Raw genomic sequence first — 26,734 nt, 5'->3', positions numbered from 1 at the left:
TCAGTCTTGACGGAGTTCACAGCTCCAGCAGCAGGGAAACACACCCGTCAGCAGCGCGCACTGGAGACAAAAAAAAAAGCGCATCGCGGACAAAGGAAATATGGGTGCGCTGAGGAGGATCCACCTCAGCCCGGTCACACGATGGATGAGCCGCTTCTGTTTCATTTACCGGGAGACCAATTAGCCCACCTTAATGAGGTGCTGGGATGCGAGGTACTGCAAGCTAAAAAGGCGGAAGGCTGCGTGTAATCCGTCTGCGGATCCTGTGAGCTTGCAATGGCTGTGGCGGGGATATGCAACCGGATAGGGAATAATGTGCCTTTTTATTTTGTGATATTTTCCTTATTTTGTGGCCTTTCGTGCGGACAATTGCGTTATTCTATTGCGGAAGAGCTGGAAAATGGGGCACTGGTCGGCGATGTGGCGCAGGACTTGGGGCTGGATATTCGAAAGCTCGCCACCCGAAAAATTAAGGTAACCTCCAACAGCGGCAAACGCTATGTGATTGTGAACCCCAAAAACGGGAAATTGCTCGTCAATGAGAGGATCGACAGGGAGGCACTGTGTGATCTGTCCAGCACCTGCCTCATTAATCTGGAGGTGCTGGTCGAGAACCCCAGCGAGGTGCACCATGTCGAGGTGGAGATTGTGGACGCCAATGATAACGCGCCGCAGTTCCCCAGAGAGGAGTACCAACTGGAAATCACAGAATCTGCTTTACCGGGCTCTCGGTACCCGATTGAAAACGCTCAGGACCCAGACATCGGGTCCAATTCAGTTCGTATGTATCAGCTCAGCACAAACGACCATTTCGCGCTGGTATCCAACAAACCCTCCCTAAATACAAAGCACATCGAGCTTGTGCTCAAGAAGCCCCTGGATCGTGAACAGACGCCTTACCACCAAATCATTCTAAGTGCTGTGGATGGTGGGACCCCAGAGAAAACAGGCACTGCTAAAATCAATGTCCGGGTCCTCGACTCAAATGACAATGTCCCCCTCTTTGACAGCTCGGTGTACAAGGTGAAGCTGTTGGAAAATTCACCCAAAGACACCTTGGTAATCAAACTGAATGCAACTGATCTGGACGAGGGCACAAATGGAGAGGTGTATTACTCCTTCAGCAGCTACACTCCAGAGAGAGTGAGGCAGATGTTCAGCATGGACACTAATTCGGGAGAAATAAGAGTGAGGAGCAATGTTGACTACGAAGAGACCAACTCCTATGAGATGTACATCCAGGCGATGGACAAGGGGCCCGGGGCCGTGGCAGCACACTGTAAGGTCGTGGTTGAAGTGGTGGATGTGAATGACAACGTCCCTCAGATAGTGTTGTCATCCCTGTCCAGCCCTGTGAGAGAAGACGCCCGTGCAGACACAGTCGTGGCCCTCATTAGCGTTACCGATCGGGACTCTGGCGCGAACAAGCAGGTGAGCCTGGAGATCCCAGCAGGCCTTCCCTTCAAGATCAAGTCATTCAGAAATTACTACACTCTGGTTACCTCAGCCTTCCTGGACCGTGAGACCACTGATGCCTACAATGTCACTCTGAGTGCCACAGATGGAGGAAACCCTCCCCTCTCCTCCCAAAAGACCATACAGGTGGACGTGGCTGATGTAAATGACAACCCACCTCGATTTGAGCAGACTTCATACACGGTCTATGTGGGTGAGAACAATGGCCCCGGGGCCTCTTTGTGCACCGTGAAAGCTCAAGATGCAGACATCAAGGAGAACGCGCGCATCACCTACACAGTGCTCAATGACAACAACCATGGCATCCCTGTCACCTCGTATGTGTCTGTGAAGGCCGATACTGGGGAGGCTTATGCCCTGCGAGCCTTCGACTATGAGTCACTGAGAGAGTTTCACTTCCAGGTCAAAGCCCAAGATGGGGGCATTCCTCCGCTCAGCCGCGTCGCCACTGTCTACATCTACATAATGGATCAGAATGACCACGCACCACTGATAGTCAACCCTCCTGGCAATGGCACGCGCTCCTTGGAGACCGTGCAAAAGAACGCAGAGCCCGGTGCCTTGGTGACCAAAGTGGTAGCATACGATGCAGACGCTGGTCCAAATGCCTGGTTGGTGTACTTGCTGGAGACAGCCACTGACCTGGACTTGTTCAAGGTCCATGAACACACCGGTGAGATCAGAACCACTCGGAGGATCCTGGAGGACAACTCCACGTCCTTTGCTCTGACTGTCTTAGTGAAGGACCATGGGCAGCCTGCTCTCTCCTCCACCGCCACCATCAACGTGGCTGTCATGGAGGTGCCACCCAAAGTGGTCCCGGACCCCAAGAGGATCATCCGGCCTCACAGCACCCTGCTCTTCTCCAACGTGACCCTCTACTTGATTGTGGCTTTGAGCGCCACCACCTTTGTGTTCCTGGTTACCGTGGTGGTGCTGGCCATTGTCCGCTGTCATGCCTACTGCACCCAGCCCGGGTCCTGCTCCCCTTGCTGCGTGTCACAGAAGCCCCCTCCAGATGGCGGGAGCAACAGCGTAAGTGCTGGTCCGCCAGGCGGAGCTGGCGCCGGGGCACAGCCCAATAGCAATGTGATGCTTCGTAGAGACCTTAAAGTGGAGCCTCACTACATCGAAGTGCGGGGGAATGGCTCCCTGACAAAGACTTACTGCTACAAGACCTGCCTGACAGCCACCTCTGGCAGTGACACTTTCATGTTCTACAACACAGGGCGTCCCATCAGTGGCACCTGGGGCAGCGGTGCCGACCGCTTCTTCACCAGTGGAAGTGGATTCGTACGCAGACTGAGTATGCCTGATGCCTCAATGCAACTCTGCCCAGAGGTGTGTCATTAACTCTTTATGTTTATCTTTGTCTGCAAACCTAGGAGGACATGAATCATCATGTTTACATCTACGTCACATTTGAATTAAATGTTATTTAGCTGCAAACAACTATTTGAAGCACATAGTAAAACACCCACATTATTGCTAGTCAGTTTTTTTGCTGCTGCAGGATGATGATATTCCTGCACGTACCCATTCTCTTTGTGCAGCTCCCAGTTGTACTGTGCAGTCACTCCTTCCAGTTCAGCTCAGCACTCACACTGCATCAGTGTCAGTCCTGATTCCTTTCAAGGCTCCAGTGTTATTTCTGATGATTCAGAGATTTGAGTTTCAGTTTGAGGTTGTCATCACATCTACACGAGAACAGGTCACGCCCTCTTCACTACTCGCCCCGTTCCCCGTGCATGTGGGCTTGACTTCTGTGCGTGGGTGTGAGAGAGAGTGTGAGTGAGTTAAACTGAACAGTTACACTGAAGCAGTCGGGGGTTAAGTGACTCGATCTAAACCATTGCAAGACTCGTTGATTAGCTGTTGAAAAAGGACTTGAATATCTTTTTGGTTTGCCTGTGTGACAGTGGGAGAGATGTGCACGTGTGTGATGAGACTAAATATTGTGTCAGAGTTTGTCATTACACCCTAAATGTTTTTCTTTTCCTGCTCTGAAAGGCTGTGCGCCACTTCAGTGACACAGTGCTCCTCACTAATAAGGACTTCTGGATGTGTGAAACAGTGATTGCCTTGTCAATTAACAAAAAACTATTAATATTGAGGCAACAATGAAAAAATACTGCTATTAGGTGTTGAGTTGGCACAAGCTCAACTCAACAAAATTAAGTCTGGCACCTGCCTTTCTTGCCAAAAATGATCCAAACGTGCAGTTCCTAAATTCTGAAATCTTGTTGTCTGTTAATCTTGCATTCAAGCAGTCTGTCTTTGAGTCTAACTTGAACAGATGAATCCTGATTTTGTGGAGTAACATTATTTATTGTACTATATCTTTGAATCAAAGGCTCCTCAAGTTAGTTGTTTACCTCTGGATGCATCATCTGAATCATGATGTGCCAGTCTCTGGTACATTAGTACCACAATGAGAAAATCTCTCACAGAGACAAGTGTAGCAGTGACTTGAATTAACCTCCAGCCTGTGTTCCTTAGCCCCGCAAATTAGATTTGCACACAGAGGCTGGGGCGGCCGGCTGAAAACACTCCCCTCTGAACTGAACTGAGGAACAACATGTGCCATCTTTATCTGGGACACTTGCTCCAGCAGGTTGTGTGCGTCTGAGACCCCCTGATTTTCCCTTTCAGTGTCCTTGAGATCTGAGGCTGTGACCCACATGATGCTGACAGTTCCCAGTGTGAGCTGCACTACCAATGTTCACAGTCAGTTCACACAGTGCATATGCACGGCGCCAACTCATGAGGAAAATCATTATGAAAGGGTCAGGCACAATTAATGCTAATGAAAGATTAGCTCATTAAAAAAATAGGACTTTCCCCCCCATGAGGTTTCTATGGGTCTTTGAATTTAAAGTCGTAATCCTGAGGCTAGCATGATAACACATAGGGCAGTGTGATACAGCCCAAAAAACGCCATTCAACACTACTTAGATAAATATAGTTTGGTTTAGAATGCACTTAAATAATTAGCCAAAAAAAATCTCAATCATATCGTGAATAATATCTATATTACCTGCAGATGTATTCTTCCACTAAGAAAATAGAGTAGAAAGAAAGATAACACATTTGTGAGTGATTGCTCTTCCCACTGATCTAAGATAAACCAGAGGATGTGGTTGCCCTAGCGACAATGGCTCATCCTTATTTTCAATAATTTACTAGAGGGCCAATCAGAGTTTCAAACACCTCAGTCCAGGTTCATCAGGAGCAAATAGATTTACTCAAAGTTGTAGACAAACACACGCACAGAAGTCTGTACAAACACCTCAGCGCTCAGGGAAAGGGCATGAACCTCCCAGTGCTCCCATTTACAGAGCCACCGAGTGAGAGTCTGTCGAAAAACCCATCAATATGGCTCTCACTCACTGCCCTTTTTAAAGCCCTCAGTGTGGACCTCAATATGTACGCATGCGTGTGCGATTCTGTGCTTGCAACAGGGGGAGACACAACTGCAGTGCTCCCACCACGTACAGTGCTGGGATATGCATGATGATTAATTGATGAGACCATGGCCCAGCCTGGCTCTGCACTGTATGAGAGCAAACTAAACCCACACTCTTCCCTCTCTCTCTATCTGTCTTTCCATCCCCCCACCCCTCTCTCTCTGTCTCTCTCTTGCTCGCTCAGCCAAAAGCCCCGAATGCTGACTGGCGATATTCTGCATCTTTGAGGGCAGGGATGCAGAGGTAAGCACTTTCCATCTTTAACTCTTTTGCAACTTGTGATCATCATGAAATAAGTTATTAATTCCTGGAGTGTCTACGCCCAGTCTGTGCTACCACCACAGTGACCCTGTATGTTGCTCTTTACCTCGGATGATGCATTAGTCTTCATGCAAATAGCCATTCCTAAAAAATCGGATAGGCTAATAAAACAAAAAAGGTATCTATCATAAGCAGAAATGACTGCTAGTGACCCCTCAGCATCTGTTTCAACCTCCTCCTCCTTAAGGAGAAGCCATTTGCTGCTCCCATCAGTGGAGGCACTGCATTCCTCCTCTGCAGTGAAACACTATATAGGCCATCTACATTCTGAACGCCGCTTCCCCCAGTTACAGTCTTTAAGCAGGAAGCATGAAGGACAAATGAGCCGACTATGACCTTTCTCAGATTATCAGATGCACACACGCTTCAGTGTCTGCATGTACAAGCGCCCTGCGTGCACACGCACAACACATGTACGTGTGCGTGTATTCGTACACGTCCGTCTGCAGATGAGGGGAGAAGTTGTGAAGTCGGACAGCAGACGACATTTCAGACACCGCACTCATACTTGTTTATTCACTGAGCATATTTGCAAGCATCTACAGCTCCATAGAGCCCCATCGCTTGACACAATTATACAAATCGCAACATAGATAGGTCTGAAAACAGACAGATGCACTCTATATTCCAAATATTACACTGGAATAGGATAAAGCTTTTAGAACCCCAGGTAAATGGGCTTACATCTATACATACTGCAGGACTACTACAGGTAGATTGTCCTTTCCCCAACAATAATAGGCCGACTTCTAAAGTTTAGGTTTGAGGTTTGTATTGTCTCATTTCAAATGATGTGTTTTCAGTGTGCTTGCTCTTAAAAGAATAGAACAAATATGAAGAATTCATTAATTCTGAGTAAGTAAAGCACTACACATGTAAGCTTTCTCGTTAATTACCTTTTTCACAAATCAGAGAACACAAATTAAAAAGATGCAACAATTTGAATAAAGTCTGTAATGAAGTGTTTTGCTAATTTGTTATGAAGACAGCTGGAACGTCAGGGCCTAATGAGTTTTTCCTCCACATGTCTATCGCTTGTACCGAATTTTCATAATTTCATGCTAACAATGCTCACCGCTCACATGTGCAGTCTACTGGTCCGTCTAAGTTTGATTTAATTGGATATTAGTGTTAATTTCTATGGTGCTCAGGGTATCATAATGTGCATCATGTCATCAAGTCACTGTAACACGACATGGTTTAACATAAATCATCACCGCAATTTGCCGCTGTCATCTCCAAAATGGCTGAAACGCACGCAGACCCAGAGACGGCTCACATTAACACTTAACCCGAACGTGCGCGCGCGTGTGTGCTGTAATCTCCCTCACTACACTGCAGCTTGTAGCACCGACAGTACTGACCCACATTCCTGGTGTAGTCGGTTACTGTAGGAAACACCAGTCCTCTCTCTGTGTGTGTCATATTCCCACACATTAAAACTGCCCCTCTGCTTGTGGAAACGCTCAAAACTCACACTGCCCAGGACATCCATAGCCATTTTATATTCATGGCAAATCCCTAATTATCACAGCCAGTGTGCTGCAGTTTGAGACGGATTCTGGATGTGCTGCAGTGAGAGGCCCAGGGGGATCGCAGCCTTGGTTTGAAACGTGCATGTGTTTAATATCGACAAATTATTAAAAAGACACAATCATACATAGTGAGCTTTAGAAGTGGAAGGTAGATTATTATTATTATTATTTTGACAGAACCAGACTAGTCATTTCCCTCTGCCTCCATGGTAAATGCTAAGCTCAGCTAATCAGCTGTGGGCTGTAGCTTCACATTGAGTGTGTAGGAAACAGAGTGACAAAACATATTTTCTAAAAATTATTCCCCCTTTTCAACAAGGAAAATATCTACCTGCAAACCTTTACATCCTTTTTGTACAACCACATAAATCACTCTAAAAACCACAAGTTGTGGTTTTGAGTGGAGGTCATGTTGCTCGGCAGCATCACAGGATGATAAGGTGGCAGGAAGTTCTTTTTTTGGGGACAAACAGCTGTTTCTCCCGTTCTGAGTCTTAATGCTAAGCTACGCTAACCATCTGCTCACTGTGGACTTTATTTAACAGAAACTGTGTCAGTGGCAAGACTGCAAATAATAAAATAGTGTGTTCACGTTTTCTGAAAAAGTTTAAATATTGAATGATATCACAGACTTTCAAACAAAACTGCAGAGCACATTTGAAATGTGTTTATTTATTAAGATACTGGCAGAGACATAAATGAATAACAATTGTTCATGTCCATTTGAAGGGAAAATAAAGGTCATCAAGCATGCAACATCAGAACTTGGTTTCCCCCATGTAATGGGTTTCTAATTGATTTCCATGAGTCATCGCAGAGTGGAAGTGCATCTTGTCAGTGAAAAGAACAGGAAGATGAACTGTGTCTGTTTTCACTTTGCCGTCTCTCTGAGTGCTGTCTGCCTACCAGCTACGTTGAATGAAAAAGTAGAGCTCAGAAAAGTAGACCCTCTGGGTTTGCACATCACCAGAAAAACAAACTGAAACTGAAACTTAAAAATGTGGGTTGAGATTGTAGGATGAATTTTTGTTTCCTGCTTTTTATACAAATACATATATAAATATTGCTTGCTAGGTGCTTGTTAGATTAATCCTGTAGCTAAAACCTGACAGGTCAAAAACCTCAAGGATCGTAAGAGGTGCAGCAGTTTATAGTCTTCAGAAATGCAGCCCAGGGTTTTGTGTAGCAGCACTAATGTGGATTTCCATTAGGATGGATATGTGCTCGGCACCATGCTGTGAGCAACCACAATCAATTCCATATCCCTGAGCTGCATTTTCTTTTTTCTGCAACACTTAAAACCAGGCCAGCGTCAAGGATAAGAATAATGTTTAAATGTAGATATTAGCACAGTTCAAGAGGGTTTACGCATATAAATCTTTCACTGCTGCAAAGGCAAGAGTGTAACACACCAAAGTTCATATCTAATTATAGAAAGAAATTAATAAAAGTAATATCTTTATTTATATAGCACTGCTCAAAATAGCCATCACAATGTGCTTCACACAGAGGACAAAATAAATCAGGAAAACTCAATATCAAAGACAACAAGCCAATTCATACAATAGCATTTAAATTCTAAGACATCAAATGTTAAAATCAAAGACAACCAATGATACAACATCAATTAAAAGTAATGGCAAAAGAATAAGATAAAAGAAACATAGTTAAGTTAAAAGCAAGTTTAGAGATCATCTGTTGGATGAAGGGAAAATAAACAGAGATACATTTAAAAAAAGGAAGTTCTATTAGAGCAACTGAATTAAAAGTCCTCTGAATACCTACATTTTAAGTTGGCCACCATCTCCAGTAATATATGAAGAAGAGAATGTGGATTTTTATGATAAACTAAGTTGACTATGACAGTTGAGATGATGAAGACACTTATTTATGTATTCTTTATTTAAAAAGGGAAAATTTGTACCGTGTTTAGTCTCAAAGTTTGTGAGCGCAAAAACCATACTCACAAGCATTTCTGTCCCACGTGCAAAACCTCGGCTCCGCAGGCTCAGGGATGAAACGAGTGCGAACTCACCATTCCCCATATGCTCGCAACTGCTCAACACCGCCCGTCACATCTCGTCAAGTTCAATTTTGAGACTATGGACGTTGGCTGATGCTCCCCTCCTTTGATTGGTCACCTGAGAGAAGGCCTTTCCACTTGTGGATACTATTCTTTGAGCTCGGAGAGTAGAAACGCTCCCTCACCAGTATGGTTTGGGCTCGCACAGGCGTGAGTTTAGAAATGCGATAAATGTACATTTATTTACATTGATGCAAATTTTAATGCACCCAGGTTGGCTAATAGGCACATTTTCATTGACAGGCCCTTTCAATAGTTAAAAAGCACACACCAGTATGAGTAGACAACAGTTGATAAAGGTACATTTGAGTACAGTCCTGGTAAAATAATATCAGTAATGACATTTTTTTAATGCTACCTTTAAAAGATACAATATGATGAGGACTCTCTAATAAACTGTGGTGCTGCATTCCATTGGTGTGATGCCTTAAAGGGAAAACGTCCTGGCTGAATTCAGTGTTCCTCAGTGGGAATGTGCAGTGCCCACTGGCTGCACCTCTGGTTGTTCTATTTGAGGAGTGTTGTGGAAATTTATCATGAGATTTGAAATAATGAGTTTCTCAGACCGGAGTTGTCTTAGAGGTTTAATTATTAGCTCTGCAGAGGTTTACACAGTCAGCAACATGGCTCAGAGTGCAACAACAAGAAAGTTAAAAAGGAGGGTTTTTATACAATGTGATAAATGGGAAACAGAACAGAAAGCAGACAGGACCGTCTGCTGTCTGGCATCACTGGTACAGAAAGAGGAATCAAATCTAGCACACAGTTGCACAAATAAAGGTCCACAGGAGGTGGAAGTTTGAGGTTGCATCAGCTAAGTGCACAGAAAACAGTCAAAACAGTAGAAAGATATTGATCAGTGGAATTTTCCACTACAGGAGCATCTGCTTTTATTACTCACATGTACTGGTTTGGTGTTTACGGCACATCAGTTAAAGGTAATTCATTAGATGACTGAAATCAACTACACCGGGTTTCAAGAGGCAAAATCTAAGTGGTGCGTTACCCTCAGTCTTGTATGCATATTTTTTTTGTTCGTTGACCCATCAGTGGTTCTGTCATTGTCGCCACATTGTAGGCTTGCCGTTATTTCACAAACAAGGCTTGACAGACACAGTAGGTGTTAGAAATAGCTGCCAGGAAACCAGACGCAGCTTTCCATTGCCAGAGTTCACAAAATACTTTCTGCCGATTCTTCTTCCGCAAGGATAGGCACATTTTCTACATTTGTACGTGAGACATTTTGACAAGTGACAGCAGGGAGGTGGTGTAAATAAAATCAATGATGGCAAAATTGTATTTAGCTGCTGGTCGCCCATGGCTACTGGGCTGTCGAGGCCTGAAACTGTGACTAATACTGCTTGGATTCAGTTTTTTTATGCTAGATTACCATGTCAGCAGAGGCTATCAACAAAAGCAAAATTTTCTTTTTCTTTTTCTTTCATAATAAGTAAAGAAAATTGTCTAGAGGTCAGGTCTGTGAATAATTAGTTTTGTTTTGATGTGTCGTCTGACTTTGCTGAATGCGTCCTTCGTTTCAGTTCGGTCCACATGGAGGAGTCCTCTGTGATGCAGGGAGCCCAGGGGATGCTCGTCCAGAACTGGCCCACTGTTTCCAGCGCCGCAGGTGAGTGGTTGTGTAGCAGTCAGGATGTGTTAGCTTCACAGATGGTGACGAAAAATATGCAAGTAATATATTTTGCCCGTTTTATCTGCAAGAATAATGCATAAAAAATGTTTAAAAAAAGATAAGAGATGTTTACTGAAAGTCAGAGTGACTGAAATGCATTTATGTTATATGCCCTATTATTAGTTGAAACAGATTCTGGGAAACGATTTTGGGGACAGGAGCCTTCTGGTGTCCATTTCTAGTTTGACCAATCATGTTTGACTAGGCTGTTATCCGCAGGTAAACAGTCCGTGTGAAGAGCAAAAGAGGTGGAACACGCTGACCGAAATTCATCGGCTATCAGCCTTTTAAATTGCCGAAAGTTGTTAATATAGATTAGCAAAAACAACGTCTGGACCTACAACACCTTCAAAAAGTATCACTCTTTGTGTTTTGTGTGGGGAAACGTAACCAGAAGGTCGGTGGGGTTGATTTCCGGCTCCTTCAGTCTGCATTCCGAAGTATCCTTGGCCCTGACAGTGTTTGAATAATGTGACAGACAAACTGCTGTGTATTTAAGCGCTGTATGAATGCCTGTGTAAATGTGACTTGTTCTGTAAAGTGCTGTGAGTGGTCGATAGGACCGTGCTGTATAAATACAGTCCAATGCTGTACATTCTTGTGTATCATGCAGTTCAGAAATGACAAAAAAAGAAAACAAGATTAAATACATTAAAAAAACAAGACAATCAGTGGAAATGCAGTGATTTGCAGTAGAATGTATTCATTCAACCATAGTACTGAATATGTCCTAGGTAATAAATGGTTAGCTTTGCATAGGAAACCTGAAAACATCTAGCTTGGCTCCGTTACAAAATAAAAGGAACTCAGCCTACTAACACCTCTGAAGCTCCTTAATCAATATGTTTTATCTCATTTCATTGATTCATTATAAATAAAAAACTAAGCATATAATACCAAGTTGAAGCATGAAGTTTTCAGAACTGATATTTAGTAGATTTCAGAGAGTTCTTTAAGCAGTTTTTTAGTTTTTCTTAGTTTTTATCTTCTCTCATCACATTAGATTCCATTTAACACATTGAATCCATTACGCTGAATGCATCTCAGCTTTTTTTTTTTACTTTTGGATCAGATAATATGGTCAAACTGGGGATTTGACAGAAATGGACATCAACACGGTCTTGACTAATAGTGTGATGCTCATTCAGAGCTTAGCGGAGAGGCCAAAAGCCTGAAGCCGTCGTGCACAGTCACAGACAAACAACTGTATGACCCATGAAAGCAGCTCGCAGCGTGGAGAGGTGCAGACGGAGAAACGCAACCGGTTAAATTAATGAGAGACGAGTTGTCCAGAGTGGCTGCGAACAGTGAGAATGTGCAGCGGCAAAACGGCTCGTGCATCCTCATTCACATAAACACTGGCACAAAGCTAATGACTACGAAAAATCTGTTACTGTACGAGACGCTGAGTGGATCTTTTGCGTCGGCTGACTGGAAGACTTTGTTACTAGGGAACAGTGTGCTGCCCTCCCTTCTTTGGCCCAGCTGCCGCCCATTGATTTCCTGTCCAGCTGCAGGAATTAGAACATAGGTACAGACTTGAGGGTGACGTTTAACATCGCAGTCAATCACTCAGTGAGTCAGTGACAGACCGTATCACTGTCTTCTGCAAACACACTGTGTGCATGCGAAGGCTTTTCTCTCTCTCTCTCCCAGGGAAATTGTTCGAGATGCATGCCGCTGCACCAGTTCCCTGTTTCTCTGTGCCGGTTTGCTGCAGAGAAATGTGAGAAACCTGCGCGTCTGGTTACGTAAAAGCTCAAATATTGTCTTCAAGAAGAATGTCACACTGCAGCCTGAGCATCGGTGCATTGTTGCATCAGGAATTCATTTCATAGGAGTGGCTCAGCGCTAAATGTATAGAAATCTACCGGATTGTAGGTTGATCCTCTTGCAGGTTGTTGCCATAATGAAACTATCTGAGGTGCTGTGATGCATCTAAATGCAGCACCCTCAAAACTGTGTTTATGTAAGTGACCTGTGGTGCAGATGAGACGTTTGTCTGATGCCGGAGGGGGAGAGGAGCTATTATCAGTCATGAGAGAAAGTCATGTGGAGAAAAAAAAAAAAGGAGAGATCCGGTCAAATTAAAAGCAATTTTGAAGAGGGGGATCAGAGGAGATGTACTGGGGGGGTTGGAGAAAAAAAAAAAAAGAAAGGTGTGGGGGGATGGAGGAAGAAAGGTTAAGAGGATTGGCAGGTTCCTGCAGTAGTGTTGTTGCTAGGGAACGCCATGTGACCTGTTGCCTGGCAACACTGTCTAACGGAGAGATTGCTGCAGCAGCCGCACCCTCCATCAGCAGGGAGTGGGCGAAGGCAGTTTCCAAGGCAACCGGTCATATCTCTGAATGGGAGATTTAGAGACGGGGGATGAAGGAGCGGGGAGCAGAGCAAGGGACGGGGACTCTGCAAGGGCAGGTATTAAGAAGAAAAAGAGGGCACGCTGGAATTTAGAGGGAACACTGGTTTAGGTGGACGTGTCTCATGCAGAATAGATGCGACGTGCCGCATATATTTACACGAGCACCACTGTCAGATTTGAGCAAGTGCTACAAACCACCAGAGGGACTGTTTTAGATGGGAGCGTATCTCGGAACTAGACAGGAAATAACACAGCCTATTTTAAATGTAGGACACCAGGTTACACGAAATGAGGCTTCAAACGCCCACATATCTACACCAGGTGTCATGGCAACCTCCTCCCAAGGAGTTTTACTGTCCTGCTTACCAGCAGTTACACCATAATCCGATTCAGACACGCATCCGCTGTGAAATGTTGGCTAATGTGAAGCCACCGCAGAGTTACAAATAATCCTCCAGGTCAGAGAAACTGTAGCACAGAGGAGGCAGAGCTCCTCCGAAATGTGTCAACTCTTGACATGACCCGCTCCTTATGAATGAACTTTTCACACGCACACACACACATACACAGGCCTCAAATTAATACGTGGACCAGGTTTCTTAATTAACAACGTCAGGGTCATTAATTAGTCACAGCCAGTGCAGAAAACCCTGGGGTGTCCCAAGACGACGAGACAATATTCACTTGATTAAACGCTACACAGCAACACAACATTTCAGCTCAGATGGTCATGCATAGGCATGTGAAATGCTGCAGCGTCCGTCAGGTGCACATAAGCCAAAGATGCACTGCTACGCTGCAAACTGCCCAGTGTTACTGCTGTGAAGAAAACCATGTTCTATCACAGCTGCTTGTCCAGTAATCGTACGCACATTTCTCTCTGAAGCTGATTACAGACACGAACTCTGGAAAAATATCCAGAAAATTGGGTCTGGACAAAGTTCCACATATGAAGAATGCACGCTAAAACAAGATAAACATTTGCAATATTCAGGCGTAAATTTATTGCATTTTTGTTTTTCACATCACATTGACACCTTTGTTGGCCTCTAACGCCAAGAGCTCTTGAATCTCGTTCTCTTTCCAAGTTGACATCTTTGTCTGCTAATTCTATGTGTCTGGTGCCTCCTCTTCATCCTGATATATTTTTGCATTCATCCGGTTTTGATAGAAATGTCATGAACATGCCCACTCGCTCGCTGTGAATGTTACTGCTGTATTCTCACATGGGCTGGCTCTGTAGGCGCAGTTTGAGACAGGAATCAAGACACAGAAAACTGATTTACATATGTTTCCTTTGGAGATAAAGCAGACAGAAATTCAGTTCTGTGGAGAGTAAATAAGTGATAAAAAAGGTCATAAGGTTTTCAGGTCACACACAGTTCAGATCATAAACAGTTCAGGTCGTAAAAAGTATTTAGACAGGTCTGCAAAAACTTACTTTTCAACTACAAAATAGGTTTCAACCACACTTAGTTATATTTCCACTACACTTCCCCCCTTTTATTCATTTATGACAACAAAAGAGAATGCACAACTACAGTAAAACATCAAATACATCAATTCACAAGGATTCTAAATGCATCATCACCAATACTGTAGGAGAAAGCAAACTGCAAGGAGTCATAAGGACCTGACTGAGGAGCCGGCTCAATATCCATAGCTGTGCTGGTCAACGCTGCCCCACCTTCACTGATCCTATGTTTTAATTATTCAGTGTGGGTGCAGCGGGTAGATGGTCTGGTTCTGGAACTCTCTTGCAGTGACTGGCATGAATCCACGTTGTCCTTTCAGCGACCTCTACTGCTGTGTGTGTTGTTAGCAGGATCTGGTACGGTCCTGTCCAGCGTCTATGTTGCCAACTTTTCCCGCCTAAGGTCTTTCACTACCACCCAGTTACCGGGCTTCAGGTCACGGAGTGGTCCAGTCGCCGGGGTAGGGAGTGCGTCTTTAACAACCCATCTGTGTATGTGCACTCCACATTTCCTCCAAAGTACACGCTCATCCACTGTGGCTCTGAGTTGGAGTTCCTGTAAGTCAGCCGTGGGGGGGTGGTTGAGTCGACCTGTAAGAGAATGTGTGAGGCAGGTAGTGGCTGGCGAGCGGCTGCTTTCGCTGCTGCATCCGCTCTGGCATTACCTTGTGATACTGGGACGTTATTAGGTGGAGGAGGTGGTTGAGCCTGGGCTCCTGCCTGTGGAACACCCGCTTGTGGTGGAGCTTGGTGTTGTTCAGGTTGTCGTCTTCTCGGCGGGGCAGAGTCGAGGTCGGAATCCTGCATTTTGAGACTCCGAGACACTTGTTAGGAGTTATCTGTCCCTGCCAGTGTTTGTTTTCTGTCCCTTTGATGCAATTCTTCGAACCACATTCTGCATACCGTCCTATCTGCCTGAAATGTAAGTTTTACATTTCTGGCTTGACTTCCTTTTTCTTTCTCCTCTAGCTTCAGTCTCAGCTGTTTTAGCTGCCTTATACTAAAACTTCCCCCCAGCTGGAAACCCACATTCTTTCATCCACACTTGTATCAGACTTAGTGCTGTGTCACCATAGTTCCTTCACATGAAGTTCATGTTAGGACATAAATCCTAATGCTTTAGAGAAATTGTCTACGTAGTGCGCTTTTGGAGTCTTGCTTCACCCAATCCAAACACTACCCAGTATTATATCATTCCGTGGTTGTGGTCTTAGCAAACTCTAAGGTACCTCGTCAGTCTACCTTCCAGGTTTCTTCTAAACCTTGGTTAAAAATGTACGGAGCTTTCACCCGTCTGGGATCCAATCCCCTTAGACCAACTTTTCCTTAACACTATGTATGCCGGTATAAAATACACTTGAACTTTCAGATTCTCACCAGATAGATCGCAGTAGGTCTCGGTCCCTACATCTCACCCGTCCTTTTGGGGAGGTTGAGGTTGGAAACTACTTTCCCAAGAAGGCCACTCAACCGTAGACACTGAGTCCAGATGCGCCCAGTCATGCAATCCCACTTCTGACACCAAATTGTGATGGAAATCTGAAAATACAAGAGGCCGGAACACCAAATTTGTCTAGGTGTATTTCTGCAGAAAGGATCAACACAGAGAGTCACAGGGATCTCAGAGTGAAGATGCAGAGCAGTCAAATGCAAGGATCTTATATAGGAGAACTAAGGCTGTTTGTCTGAGCCACTTCAGACTGGTTCTGTAGGCGCAGTTTGAGACAGGAATCAAGACACAGAAAACTGATTTATTTACATGTTTCCTTTGGAGATAAAGCAGACAGAAATTCAGTTCTGTGGAGAGTAAATAAGTAATGAAAAAGGTCATAAAGTTTTCAGGTCACAAACAGTTCAGGTCATAAAAGTATTTAGACAGGTTATAAAAGTATTTAGACAGGTTATATAAGTATTTAGACAGGTCCTAAAAGTATTTAGACAGGTCTGCAAAAACGTACTTTTCAACTACAAAATAGGTTTCAACCACACTTAGTTCTAATATTTTCCAGACAGTTTACTAAGGGGATGAAAGGGAAAGGTTCTGTAAAACGTGACTCAGACTATTTACCTTCTCACATACAGGAATATTTCTGGAAAATGTTTGAACTTCAGTGCATGTCTGAACGCAGCGTTAGAAAGCTGTGGACGAAGAACCTACCATCATATAACCGACAATTTAAAAGAGCACAGTTGCACTAGGTCTTATTCTACCATGCTAATATTTAATTAGGTGGCTCATAGCCCTACCTGTGATGTTCTAACCTAAACCATCAGATGAGGTTATAACCATAATTAAAGATATTATGTCCACATACTTTGATCAAATCGGGACATCTCAGAAATTACTGACTGATTTAAAAAAATATGAAGTTGATATATTTATTTTGTTGCTGAGGATGAATCCATATGTTTCTATGAATCTCTCCCTCTGGTGCAGTTTCGATACTGTGCCCTCGTTCACCTCTCATATCCGACAGTGCACGGGAAATATCATAATCCATAATCTAACAGGCACAGTGACGGAGCATCAAATCGCCATTAAACAGCAGCTTCAGGTAACAGGAAATGATATGAGAGTTATATAAAATGGAGGTGAATTGTTTACAGCACTGCATCACCGGCTCAATAAGCTCATCCACAGTCTGCCTCAAACATCTCCTTTAAACTCACCGGCTCTCTTTTCAGTTTATTTCAAGCAATCTTCCTCGCCCCAACTATTAATAGCGATTGACTGGGACTCATTTCCAACACTGGAACCTCTCTCTGGGATTTAATACCCAGATTAAATACAGACAGGCCATACCATCAAATGTCATAATCCTCAGAAACAGACGAGTATTAGAGCATTAGCCCACTGACTTGACTAATGGTATCATGGTAATCATGGTAACATCTGACATGGAATAATCATGAAACAAGCTAAATTACCCGAGTCAATTATCTGCAGCTTTTTTTTTTTACAGACCTAACAAGCTGTACTTTAAGTGAAATTACACAAAAACTAGAAATACGATGTTCTTCTTTATACATATAACAAACACAGTTATACTCTAATAAGATGTAAAAAGTGGTACTTTATATCAAATGACACTAATAAAACACTTTAGAAAACACATTACCTAAGATATAATATTCTTTGACACCATTATACCAAATTATACTTAAATTAGAAACCTCATAGGAGATTTAAAAATACACTATAAGACACCGATGACCAACTAATGCTATAATTACTTATATTTATAACAGTCAAACAAGAGAGCCCAGAGGACATGTTTGGTTTTAAACATTTCACTTTCACTTTCCCATTTATTTTTTGCTCATGAGAAGACATTGGTCCACATTTGGCTGCTTCTTCCCACGTCCCCTCATAGCCTAGATGTTCTCCAGAGAACCGCTGAGGTAGTGGTACAGCCTAGACATGGCTTTATAGTACATGCACCAACTGGGACTGTTATCAGACCATGTCCCTATCCAACTCCAGGGGACCGTCTAAAGAAGAAGATATTATTGTTAGTAATGTCTAATTTGATAGGAAATTGCTATGTTTTATCAGAACATATTCAAATAATTTAATTATCAATTTGTTTTGACAAATGTAGGTAAAACACTTTTAGAACCAAAGCCATGATTAATCTGGATTTTTCATTTTGACAAAAGACTTTATTTTGTCATGTTCTTGTCTTTCATATGCAAATATCTTAATGTAGGTTAACATCAGTCCTTTACAGCATCATATCTGCACGAGTTAGTACAGCACACGATCAATTTGCAGTGAGTCATGGCTCAATAATAAAACAACGGCGGCCTATTAAATGTGTCCAGTCGATACACTGTACAGCTGCAGTCCTGCAGAGCCACTGTATCTATTGACCAGTGCAGCGATGTCCATGACACTCTTCTTATAATTCATCCTCGAACATGATGAGACTCATTCTCAGATGGACAGTGTGCATACGGAGACTGTGCATTTTCTGAATACTGTATACTTCCCTGTGGGGCAGTGGTTGAAACCATTTCAACGCTCCCGCAATGTCATAAATAGCCGATAATGAAAAAAAAAAGAAATCAAACAGAATCTTTTTGCATGGTTCTGTGTTTGATCTAAATAAAATCCAGACGGAAAGTAGGTCAGCGCAGCGGGAACTGGTGTGGGCCTGAGAGCACCATGTCTTCAAAACCCACCCACCCCCATCTTTCTTAGTATCTCTCACCCCGTCCGTCTCTCTCTCTCCCTCCCTCCCTCCCTCCCTTTCTCTTTCTTTTCTTCTCTCCTCATCTCATCAAAAATCCTCTTTTAACTTTTTCACCTTAATAGCCGTCATACCGCCACTTTACATAATATTTTTTTCTATATATAGATCCTATCCAATGATGATGATCTTTTTATATATTTTTTTTTTTTTTGCTTTCTGGGTTCTTTCTCTGTCACCTTTCGTACTTGAACACTATTGAATCCCAGTCTCTGGCCTCATATGAGGTTGTAGGATTATGTTGCAACCAAACATCCCAAAATACAAATACGAGTTTAGCGTTCCTGTGTTTTTAAAGGTTAGTCCCCTCCAGTGTTGCCTCCTGTGGTCTTGGCTGAACTGAAAATATCTACTCCCTGTGGCTATCGCTGCACTGTCAGGCTATCTCTCTGCTCGCTGTTGCTTGAGTTTGATCATTCCTCACATGCGTGTGTCAGATTTAGGAACATCTCAAGTAAGGGACAATGCATGACGAGCAGAGCAGTTATTGTAACATAGATCACAGTGTCAGGCTACTGGCAGGATGGGGTTGGAGGGGGAAAAAAAGTTTTTCCAGTGAATTTTTATTTGAGTCTTTGGATTGGGCCCTTTTTCATCTGTACCTACTAAAATATGTGCAGTGATGACGCATTTGTGTTGTTCTTGCTTAACAGTTTTGCGCACACAGGCATAACAAATACAGATGTGTAATGTTTCAGTCATATTGTATTTGCCAAGGAAAATATATCCTTGGTTGAATAGAAATGAATAGAATCTGGATTGTGTTGAGGCCTGAAGTTTTATGCTAACCAGATCTTGTGTAATACCTAGTACAACAGGAAACTGCTGTTTTTATGCTATGACTTGACCGGGTCAAACAATACCAGAAACGTATGTAACTACATATGCTGGTCGTCAGATTTTGTTACCAAGGCTGAGTGTTTCTCCTGCTTTCTGTCCTCATGAGTTGGATACCTTTTTCCCAAAGTTAGCAGGTTATGCAGGTTTTTTTAAATGCCAGTAGACCTTAGTGAGTGTTTGCATGTTTTTCAGCAAAGCAAACCAAACAGGCTGGAGCCATAGACTTAAGAGTCACTACATTACATCTCATTTAGCTGACGCTTTTATCCAATTAGTGCATTCAACATCTATGAGGGGCTATTAGGGGTTCAGCCCATGCCAAGGACACTTCAGCATCGGCTGGGATTCGAGCTGCCAACCTTCTGGAGGACGACTGCTCTACCCTCTCAGCCACAGTCGCCCGAGTGGTACCAGTATTATCATCAAACTCTCGAGAAAACTTCCTCACAGGGAGCAGTGCGGTTATAGTGGTAGTTGAATAAATGAATTGTGTGTATATTTAACAAAATGCCCACTATTTGTTTTCTGTCATACTCTCTGTAGACGGTGATGGTGGAGAGCTGTCACCCCCGGTGGGAGCTGGAGTCGACAGCAACAGCTGGCACTTCAGATACGGCGCCGGGCAGAGCTACGGTCCCCCTCAGCCCATGATGAGGCCCGGAGAGATTCCCCCCGAAGCCTTCATCATCCCCGGATCCCCCGCCATCATTTCCATCCGCCATGACGCGGGCCCAGTGGACGACAAGGGTGACTTCATAAGCTTCGGCAAGAAGGAGGAGGCCAAGAAGAAGAAAAAGAAGAAGAAGGACAAGAAGGACAAGAAGGATAAAGGAAAGGATGACGGTGACGAATAGAGGAGAAGGAGTGATTTGAAAACAGAGCTACCAACAAACTTTCATCCCAATTTCAGAGCCAGAAAAAAAAATCGAAATGCATATTGTAGAACCGAGGGAGCCCCTTTGCACCATATTTGCATAGACACTGTACAGTGGCCAAACCCTCATTAGACCAGGCCTGGCTCCCCCGCACCATGCAAACCTGCAAAGCAAATGTACGTCTCCCTTGCTTGGCTCATTTGGCCCATCACTTTGGCTAAGGTTTATGGTAAACAAATGTTCTTAGAAGCTAGATTTCATCTAAAGGTTGGACCAAATTAAAACAGAAAGCAATTTATCAGATTAGAATAGCCCTGCTGTGATTTCCACTTTGTATAATGAAACACAAAGACACCTGAGAAGGTGTACGATTTTTATCTGACCATTGTCAGCTGAGGTGGCCCCGCGTTGGCGTCTCTGTCTATATGCAGCCCCCTTACTTTTTGACTCGCCTAGTTGGAGGTGAAGTTGAAGCCAAACTAAAAGAAAGGAAACAGAGGCTTTCGTCTTTAGTATTATGGAGGCCTTATGGTCTTTTGTAAAAAAAAAAGAAAAACGAAAAAGTAACAACAATACAGTATATGTACCATGAGATTAGCACCTTTTTAAGAGAACGAGGTGGCTGAGACGAACAGGCCCACTCTCGGATAAAGAGCTCTGTTTCAGTGTAACATAGCACATCGCAGAGGCTGAGGACCTGGACTGGGTTGCACCAACTATGCGCAAGTTTGTTCCCAGGTTAAGGTACAAAATAAAAGTAGTGGCTGCATAACTGCTGGTTCATTTGCAGTTAGCGAGTTACTGAATTAGAGCGGACTAATGGATACTACTCTACAGCTGTAGCTATAGTTAGAACATTGAGATTTGAGATGAGTAGCTGAGCAGTAAGAGCACTACCATGCTGATGGAAACAAACCACTTTGATTTGTAGTAGATTGGCAGAAAAATTACGATTGATAAATAGATCCCAAACTTGACACTTGAAGGACAACACTAGGATTTCTATGTTTTAGTCCGTTCTCTACAAATCAGTTTAAAACTAACATCACTGCTTGCAACTTTCCAAAGCACAACAATGGGGATTTGGGGAATTCCAATGTGTTTTTACCAAAGTTCCAGGCAGCAAACGTTATATTTTCATCACATGTTGATGAATCTCGAGTGCAGCTTAGTTTAAAAACTGCCCTGCACCATCACAATAAGGTCATTTTTGGCAGAACGCCACACAAAACATGATGGATCACAAACAGTGTGACCAGAACTTGTTAAATTTTTTACAGCAGATTCTGCTTTAAAAAGGAAAGACTCATAGAAAATATTAGTCAGTAATGTGTAATTTGTAGAAAATGGACATAAACGGTCAAAATCACTGATATCGTCCTTTCGGTTGCAAAGTGACCTGGGATTAGTCAAGAAAAAAAAATAAAGTGTGTGCGGGAAATACTCCTGCTTTACTGTTAGTGAGTGCAATTGTGTGACTTTGTATCATTTGCACCTGCTTTATTGCTTGCTTAACTACTTAGTTGTTACTTGAGGTTATGTTGTAAGAGATTTTTGTGGTGCTACCGCTTATATTTTAGCAGTGCGTGAATCGGGATCAGTGGCTACTTGGGACATAACTAGGGAACCTACACGTGCAGCTGATGCAACCGGCCCCTGACCTTGACTCCTCTCTCGGAATATGGCACAGGTCATCGGGGGGTCTCAATCCCGCCGTGTATCAGCACCAGTCTGACACACGCTGACAACACAAACATCACACTGACTTTCTCTGCCTCTTACGCACACATGCACACATGCACACAAGCAAACACACACGTATCCCCAGACATACACACATATATACGACAAAATTATCCTAAAAGAAAACCCCCCCTCCTCTCTGGAAAGTCCAAAATCCAAGACGAAAGCCAGTGCCACCCTGAATATGGGAGTGTATTATATGGCTGGGACACAGGAAGGTTGCTTGTCGCTTCGTTTCTGTTCAAGCCTGATCCCCTCTACTTCTGTCTCTGAATGTTAAATAGTCGTTCTTCAAGCCCTGCACCACTGCCTCAACTGCTTCAGTGCTTGTAGGATTCGCTTTGCCCGCTGCCCGTTTTCCTCCCCTCTACTCCCGCTTCTTCGGATCAACATGGTCGGACGCCATCTTTCAAGTCGCTCTCCCTCGATGAACTGTGCGGCTTTTGTGCATTTGCATATTCACACACATAGACACACACACACACACACACACGTCTTTTGTTCAAGTTCAAGTGAGCTTAGGTGCTTCAGCCTCAGAGTGTCTCTCCTGATCGCCGCTCGCTGACAGCACTGTCATCTTTCGCATTGGTCCTCGTGTGTCACGTTGTAAGGACTTCTGACGGGTTCTCTCAAACTGTGCCGGATATAATGAGACAGGATGAAGAGGGTGGAAAAAGAGACGGAAAGAAAGAGAAAGAAAGGAAAGCAGCCATTGTAGTGTCGTGTGTGTGCTGCTCCAACGTTCACGATCGGGCAAGTCATGCCTCTTTTGCACGCACAGTGGTACTCCAGTCATTCCTGTGTCAGCCATTAGTGACAATTGAGTAACTTGGGTCAGATAAAACCACGCTCAATGGGAAGTGCAGCACTGGGAATGGTGGTCGACTTGGAAAGGGAGGAATCTAAGGAGTTAATGGAGGAGAAACACGGTGCTCCACTGAGAGGCATTAACATTTAAAAGGAACATTTTTAATAGGACTTAAATGATACATTCATTTGCTCGACTGCTGCACATGAACATTAGAAACGAGGGCTGCTGTGGAAGTGCCGCGTCAAAGAGAAGCCTGCCGATCGACTTGATGCGACCCTGACGTTGTGAGATCAGTCACTGGAGAGTGTGCTCAGAAAGTGCACTGGTGGGTAATGGAACCGCATCAACATGATGGAAAGTGTCGTGAAATCTCACCTCAGTGTTCCTTTTTTATAAAAACCCCATCGTGTTACCAGTCACAGTAGGAGTGTATAGGTGCTGCTATCAGGCTCAACCCCTCCCATGCACACGTTCCCTCCCGCCCCCCTGCTCCCCCAACCCCGTCCTCCAGGTGTACTTCTGTGCTGTCAGATCACCAAGTGGCTGTTTGCATGTTATAAGCAAAAGGAAACAGATACTATATAGATAATATATATCATAGATATGTTTTTCCACTGGGAAACGCGTATTGGAATACATATACCTCTGATACACATTCTCAAAGGCGACACACACACATGTTGAAAGACCCACAATCATCCGTACACACATGAATAAACCCATACATCCATGTACTCTACTGCGAACAGTAATTTGTGGAAAAACCTGAAAGAATCACATTTTTTTATCCTGCTGAAAATGAATTTAATCTTCTAGATATACATAATGCTATTGTGTTATGCTGAGAAATGCCTTTGTTTTTACCCCATATGGTTTTTTTCATTGTAAGTAAAACTTTAACTTGTGTTAAGCTATGGAACGATGATCAAACAAACACTGTTGTGAAATAAAATCATGTACTCACCCTCCATATCTATTCTTTGCCCAGTAGAGAAATAAAAAAATGTGAAAATAGACAGAAAAAAACATCAAAATATATAAAACGGTATTTAAAAAAAATAAAGTTGATGTATTCTCTGCTTGTGTATAGTGAATGTTCTTCAGTCGCTGGATGTGACACATCCCAGGCGACTGTGACAGTGCAGATCTGTTCATAACTTTTTTGTACACCTGCTTCTCATTGTAAAGGTGATAATAGTGATTCTTATGATTTCATCAATCTGGTGATGTGTTTTGTTTATAAGTCACAAATAAAGTTTTTCTTAAATATCTTAAGCCGTGTGGGGAGTGGATTTCATTGCAGAGTTAAGGTGATATCGAATTCTGGGGCAATAATAAGTGAGGAATTGAGAATGAGATAGTTCTATTGTCACATCTACGAGGACACGAGTGGTGTACTCCATGTACAAAACCATCATGAAAAACTTGGGCCATGCTTCAGAGAGGGAACTTTTTTTCAAGCTGATTTCTTTTGTCAAGCTTGAGAGAAAAGGGAGAATGTTTTTAAGGCTGATTCATAAAAAACAACAGTTTTTGGAGGAGATTTTGACAATAAAGTATAAAGTCATTATTTTAGGCTATATGTGTCATTTCAGAGGGGGACACCCGAGGATCAGTCTATCTCCTGCATTAAAATGAAGAATGTGGAGCTTTTTGTTTAATTAGACTTTAGGATAAGTTTTGCAAATAAAATAATACTTAATCACATCAGCACCAAATTATCACAAGTATCAGGACTTTGAAAGATTGTGTCTATTCTGAAGAAAGAACCACACAGACATGGAGGAAATTGCCTCTTTTGTGGAGGAGGTAATGTTAGAGGTCGGCTGTGGGGTTATCACTGGCTACATCCAGAACTCTAGTGAGCACGAGTTCTCCTTGCTGCTAATTCCCCAAGAAATATTAAATTTTCCTTGATAATGACTTTTATTATTTATTATCATTTACATTTCTTATTGTTGAGTTTGACTTGTATTATTTTCATCAATATAATCACAACTTTATTCTTGTAAAATTACGATTTTTCCATGAATTACAATAGGATTTTATTCCTATAATAATGTGACTTAGAATATATTTTTTTTTCTTTAATATGGCATTCATACTCCAATATAGATATCAGATATAAATTAGAATATGTGTTTAAAAAAAGATATATGTATACATATTTATGAACTTGACCACATAAGAGGATGTTAGAATGTAATGTCTAGTGTCAACACAACTGTTGCCATAGTATTTTTAAGTGGATGGAAAACAGATGGTCAAATTTAAGGAAGTGGATCTTCAGCCGTGTAACTGACCTCATGACTGCGGAGAGAAAGAAAGAGTCAGAGTCAGCAGATTTGTATTCAGCAGGGATTCAAACACACTCACAGGGTGTTGGAACTTAATCGTTTCCTCCACTGGAACACGGAGTTCTGGTTTTTTAATGTTGTCTAAGAAGCAGGGATCTGTTGATGTCTGCAACAAGGGCTCCATCTGTCTGCGGCCTGGAGAAATCCACCTCCCTTACTCCTCCCTAGGTCAGTGATCTCTCCAGTGATACCGCCACCTACTGGTCAAAGCTAAAACTGGCAGCTGACCCACATTATTCATAGACAGAACAATTAGTATTCACTTATTGTACAACAATTTGAAGGAGCAGTTTATCTTGCTTGTTTGTCAGAGAACTTACCCCTGTGACAAAACTTGTATTTTACTAAACAGTCAATACTGACATGGTCCACAGATAATGTGCAGACATGGGACCGTGTGTAACAATAAACAGATGATAAAGTATTTATCACACACTCTACACAAACGCCTTATATCAGGAGGAAATGGTAAAAACTGCAGTGCTGTTACATTTCTTTCTTTCTCTTACTTAATTATTTAATAATACAACACATCTGGGGGCTAAATAGTTAAAACAGAACAAACACAGTTTATTCTCTTTAAGTTTTTTATATGAGGATGATGTAATCCACTATTTGTTATTCCCAATTGTCTCTTGTGTCAAACTCCAAACTGGAATCACATTTAAAAAGCTGTGTCTGATGTCCATCTGCCCCTCGGTGGTCATGTTCATAAATGCAGCTTTGAACCCAAGAGACTTAGTTTTTACATTCAATATTTTAAATTTGACTAAATGTTTTAAACCTGCTTCAGCCCCACTGCAAACATTAACTTAATTTTAAACTCACAATATTATATAAACTGAACTATTAATGTGTTTTCCCTGCAAATGTACTAGGCTATTTTCGGTGGATTCCTTCATGCCAACTCTCTACTTACATTACATACAGTCATTATGCCATTTACTACAATTAACCTTTATGATCTGGCACGATAAAATATAACTATATTTGGGAACTAAATGTTATCAGTTTTTCAGCTGTTTCAACGTGGAGCATAAGCTTATGCTGTTGAGAATCTATTGTTCCTGTAGTGAACATGGTGGTTCCTCTCCTCGTATTATCCTTTAATGAACCATTAATCTGGTGTTTTTAGTTTCAAACAAGCTGAAGTCATGACTCATTTTGAATAAATGAAATAATCTCCAAATATGTAAGGAACAATAGCTAAATTATGAGTGTATGAGTGGAAATTCCTTGGTATAGGAAATTAAATGTATAAGTGGTGGAGGTGTAAATCCCCTTCATTAGACTGATGGGAAATTGTTGCTTATAATTATTATTTATTTATATTGAATTAAGAACAATCTAGTTTATAATGAATTCTTTAAGAACTACAATTGATAAATAATTTAGTTTTTGACTTAATGACCATTAAAGGATGACAATGTGTTTCTCTTCCACTTTA

At 42.6% G+C, this 26,734-nt stretch overlaps 1 protein-coding gene across 2 annotated transcripts; it reads left to right on the top strand.

Moving 5' to 3' along the window:
- Window positions 1-24,205, top strand: LOC118122524 (protocadherin alpha-C2). Of its 2 annotated transcripts, none has more exons than XM_035179259.2 (4): window positions 1-2,817; window positions 5,128-5,186; window positions 10,424-10,509; window positions 20,045-24,205. In XM_035179259.2, the coding sequence occupies exons 1-4, from the start codon at window positions 277-279 to the stop codon at window positions 20,353-20,355; spliced, it is 2,997 nt and encodes a 998-aa protein (XP_035035150.1). In that variant the 5' UTR covers window positions 1-276; the 3' UTR covers window positions 20,356-24,205. The 2 variants fall into 2 exon arrangements, with proteins under 2 accessions (XP_035035150.1, XP_035035151.1); XM_035179260.2 differs by lacking the exon at window positions 20,045-24,205 and adding an exon at window positions 10,792-11,235.
- The last annotated feature ends 2,529 nt before the right edge of the window (window positions 24,206-26,734 follow it).

This window comes from Hippoglossus stenolepis, chromosome 15 (genome assembly GCF_022539355.2).
Source record: "Hippoglossus stenolepis isolate QCI-W04-F060 chromosome 15, HSTE1.2, whole genome shotgun sequence".
Classification (NCBI taxonomy): Eukaryota; Metazoa; Chordata; class Actinopteri; order Pleuronectiformes; family Pleuronectidae; genus Hippoglossus; species Hippoglossus stenolepis.
This window is presented reverse-complemented; position numbering and strand designations above follow the sequence as displayed.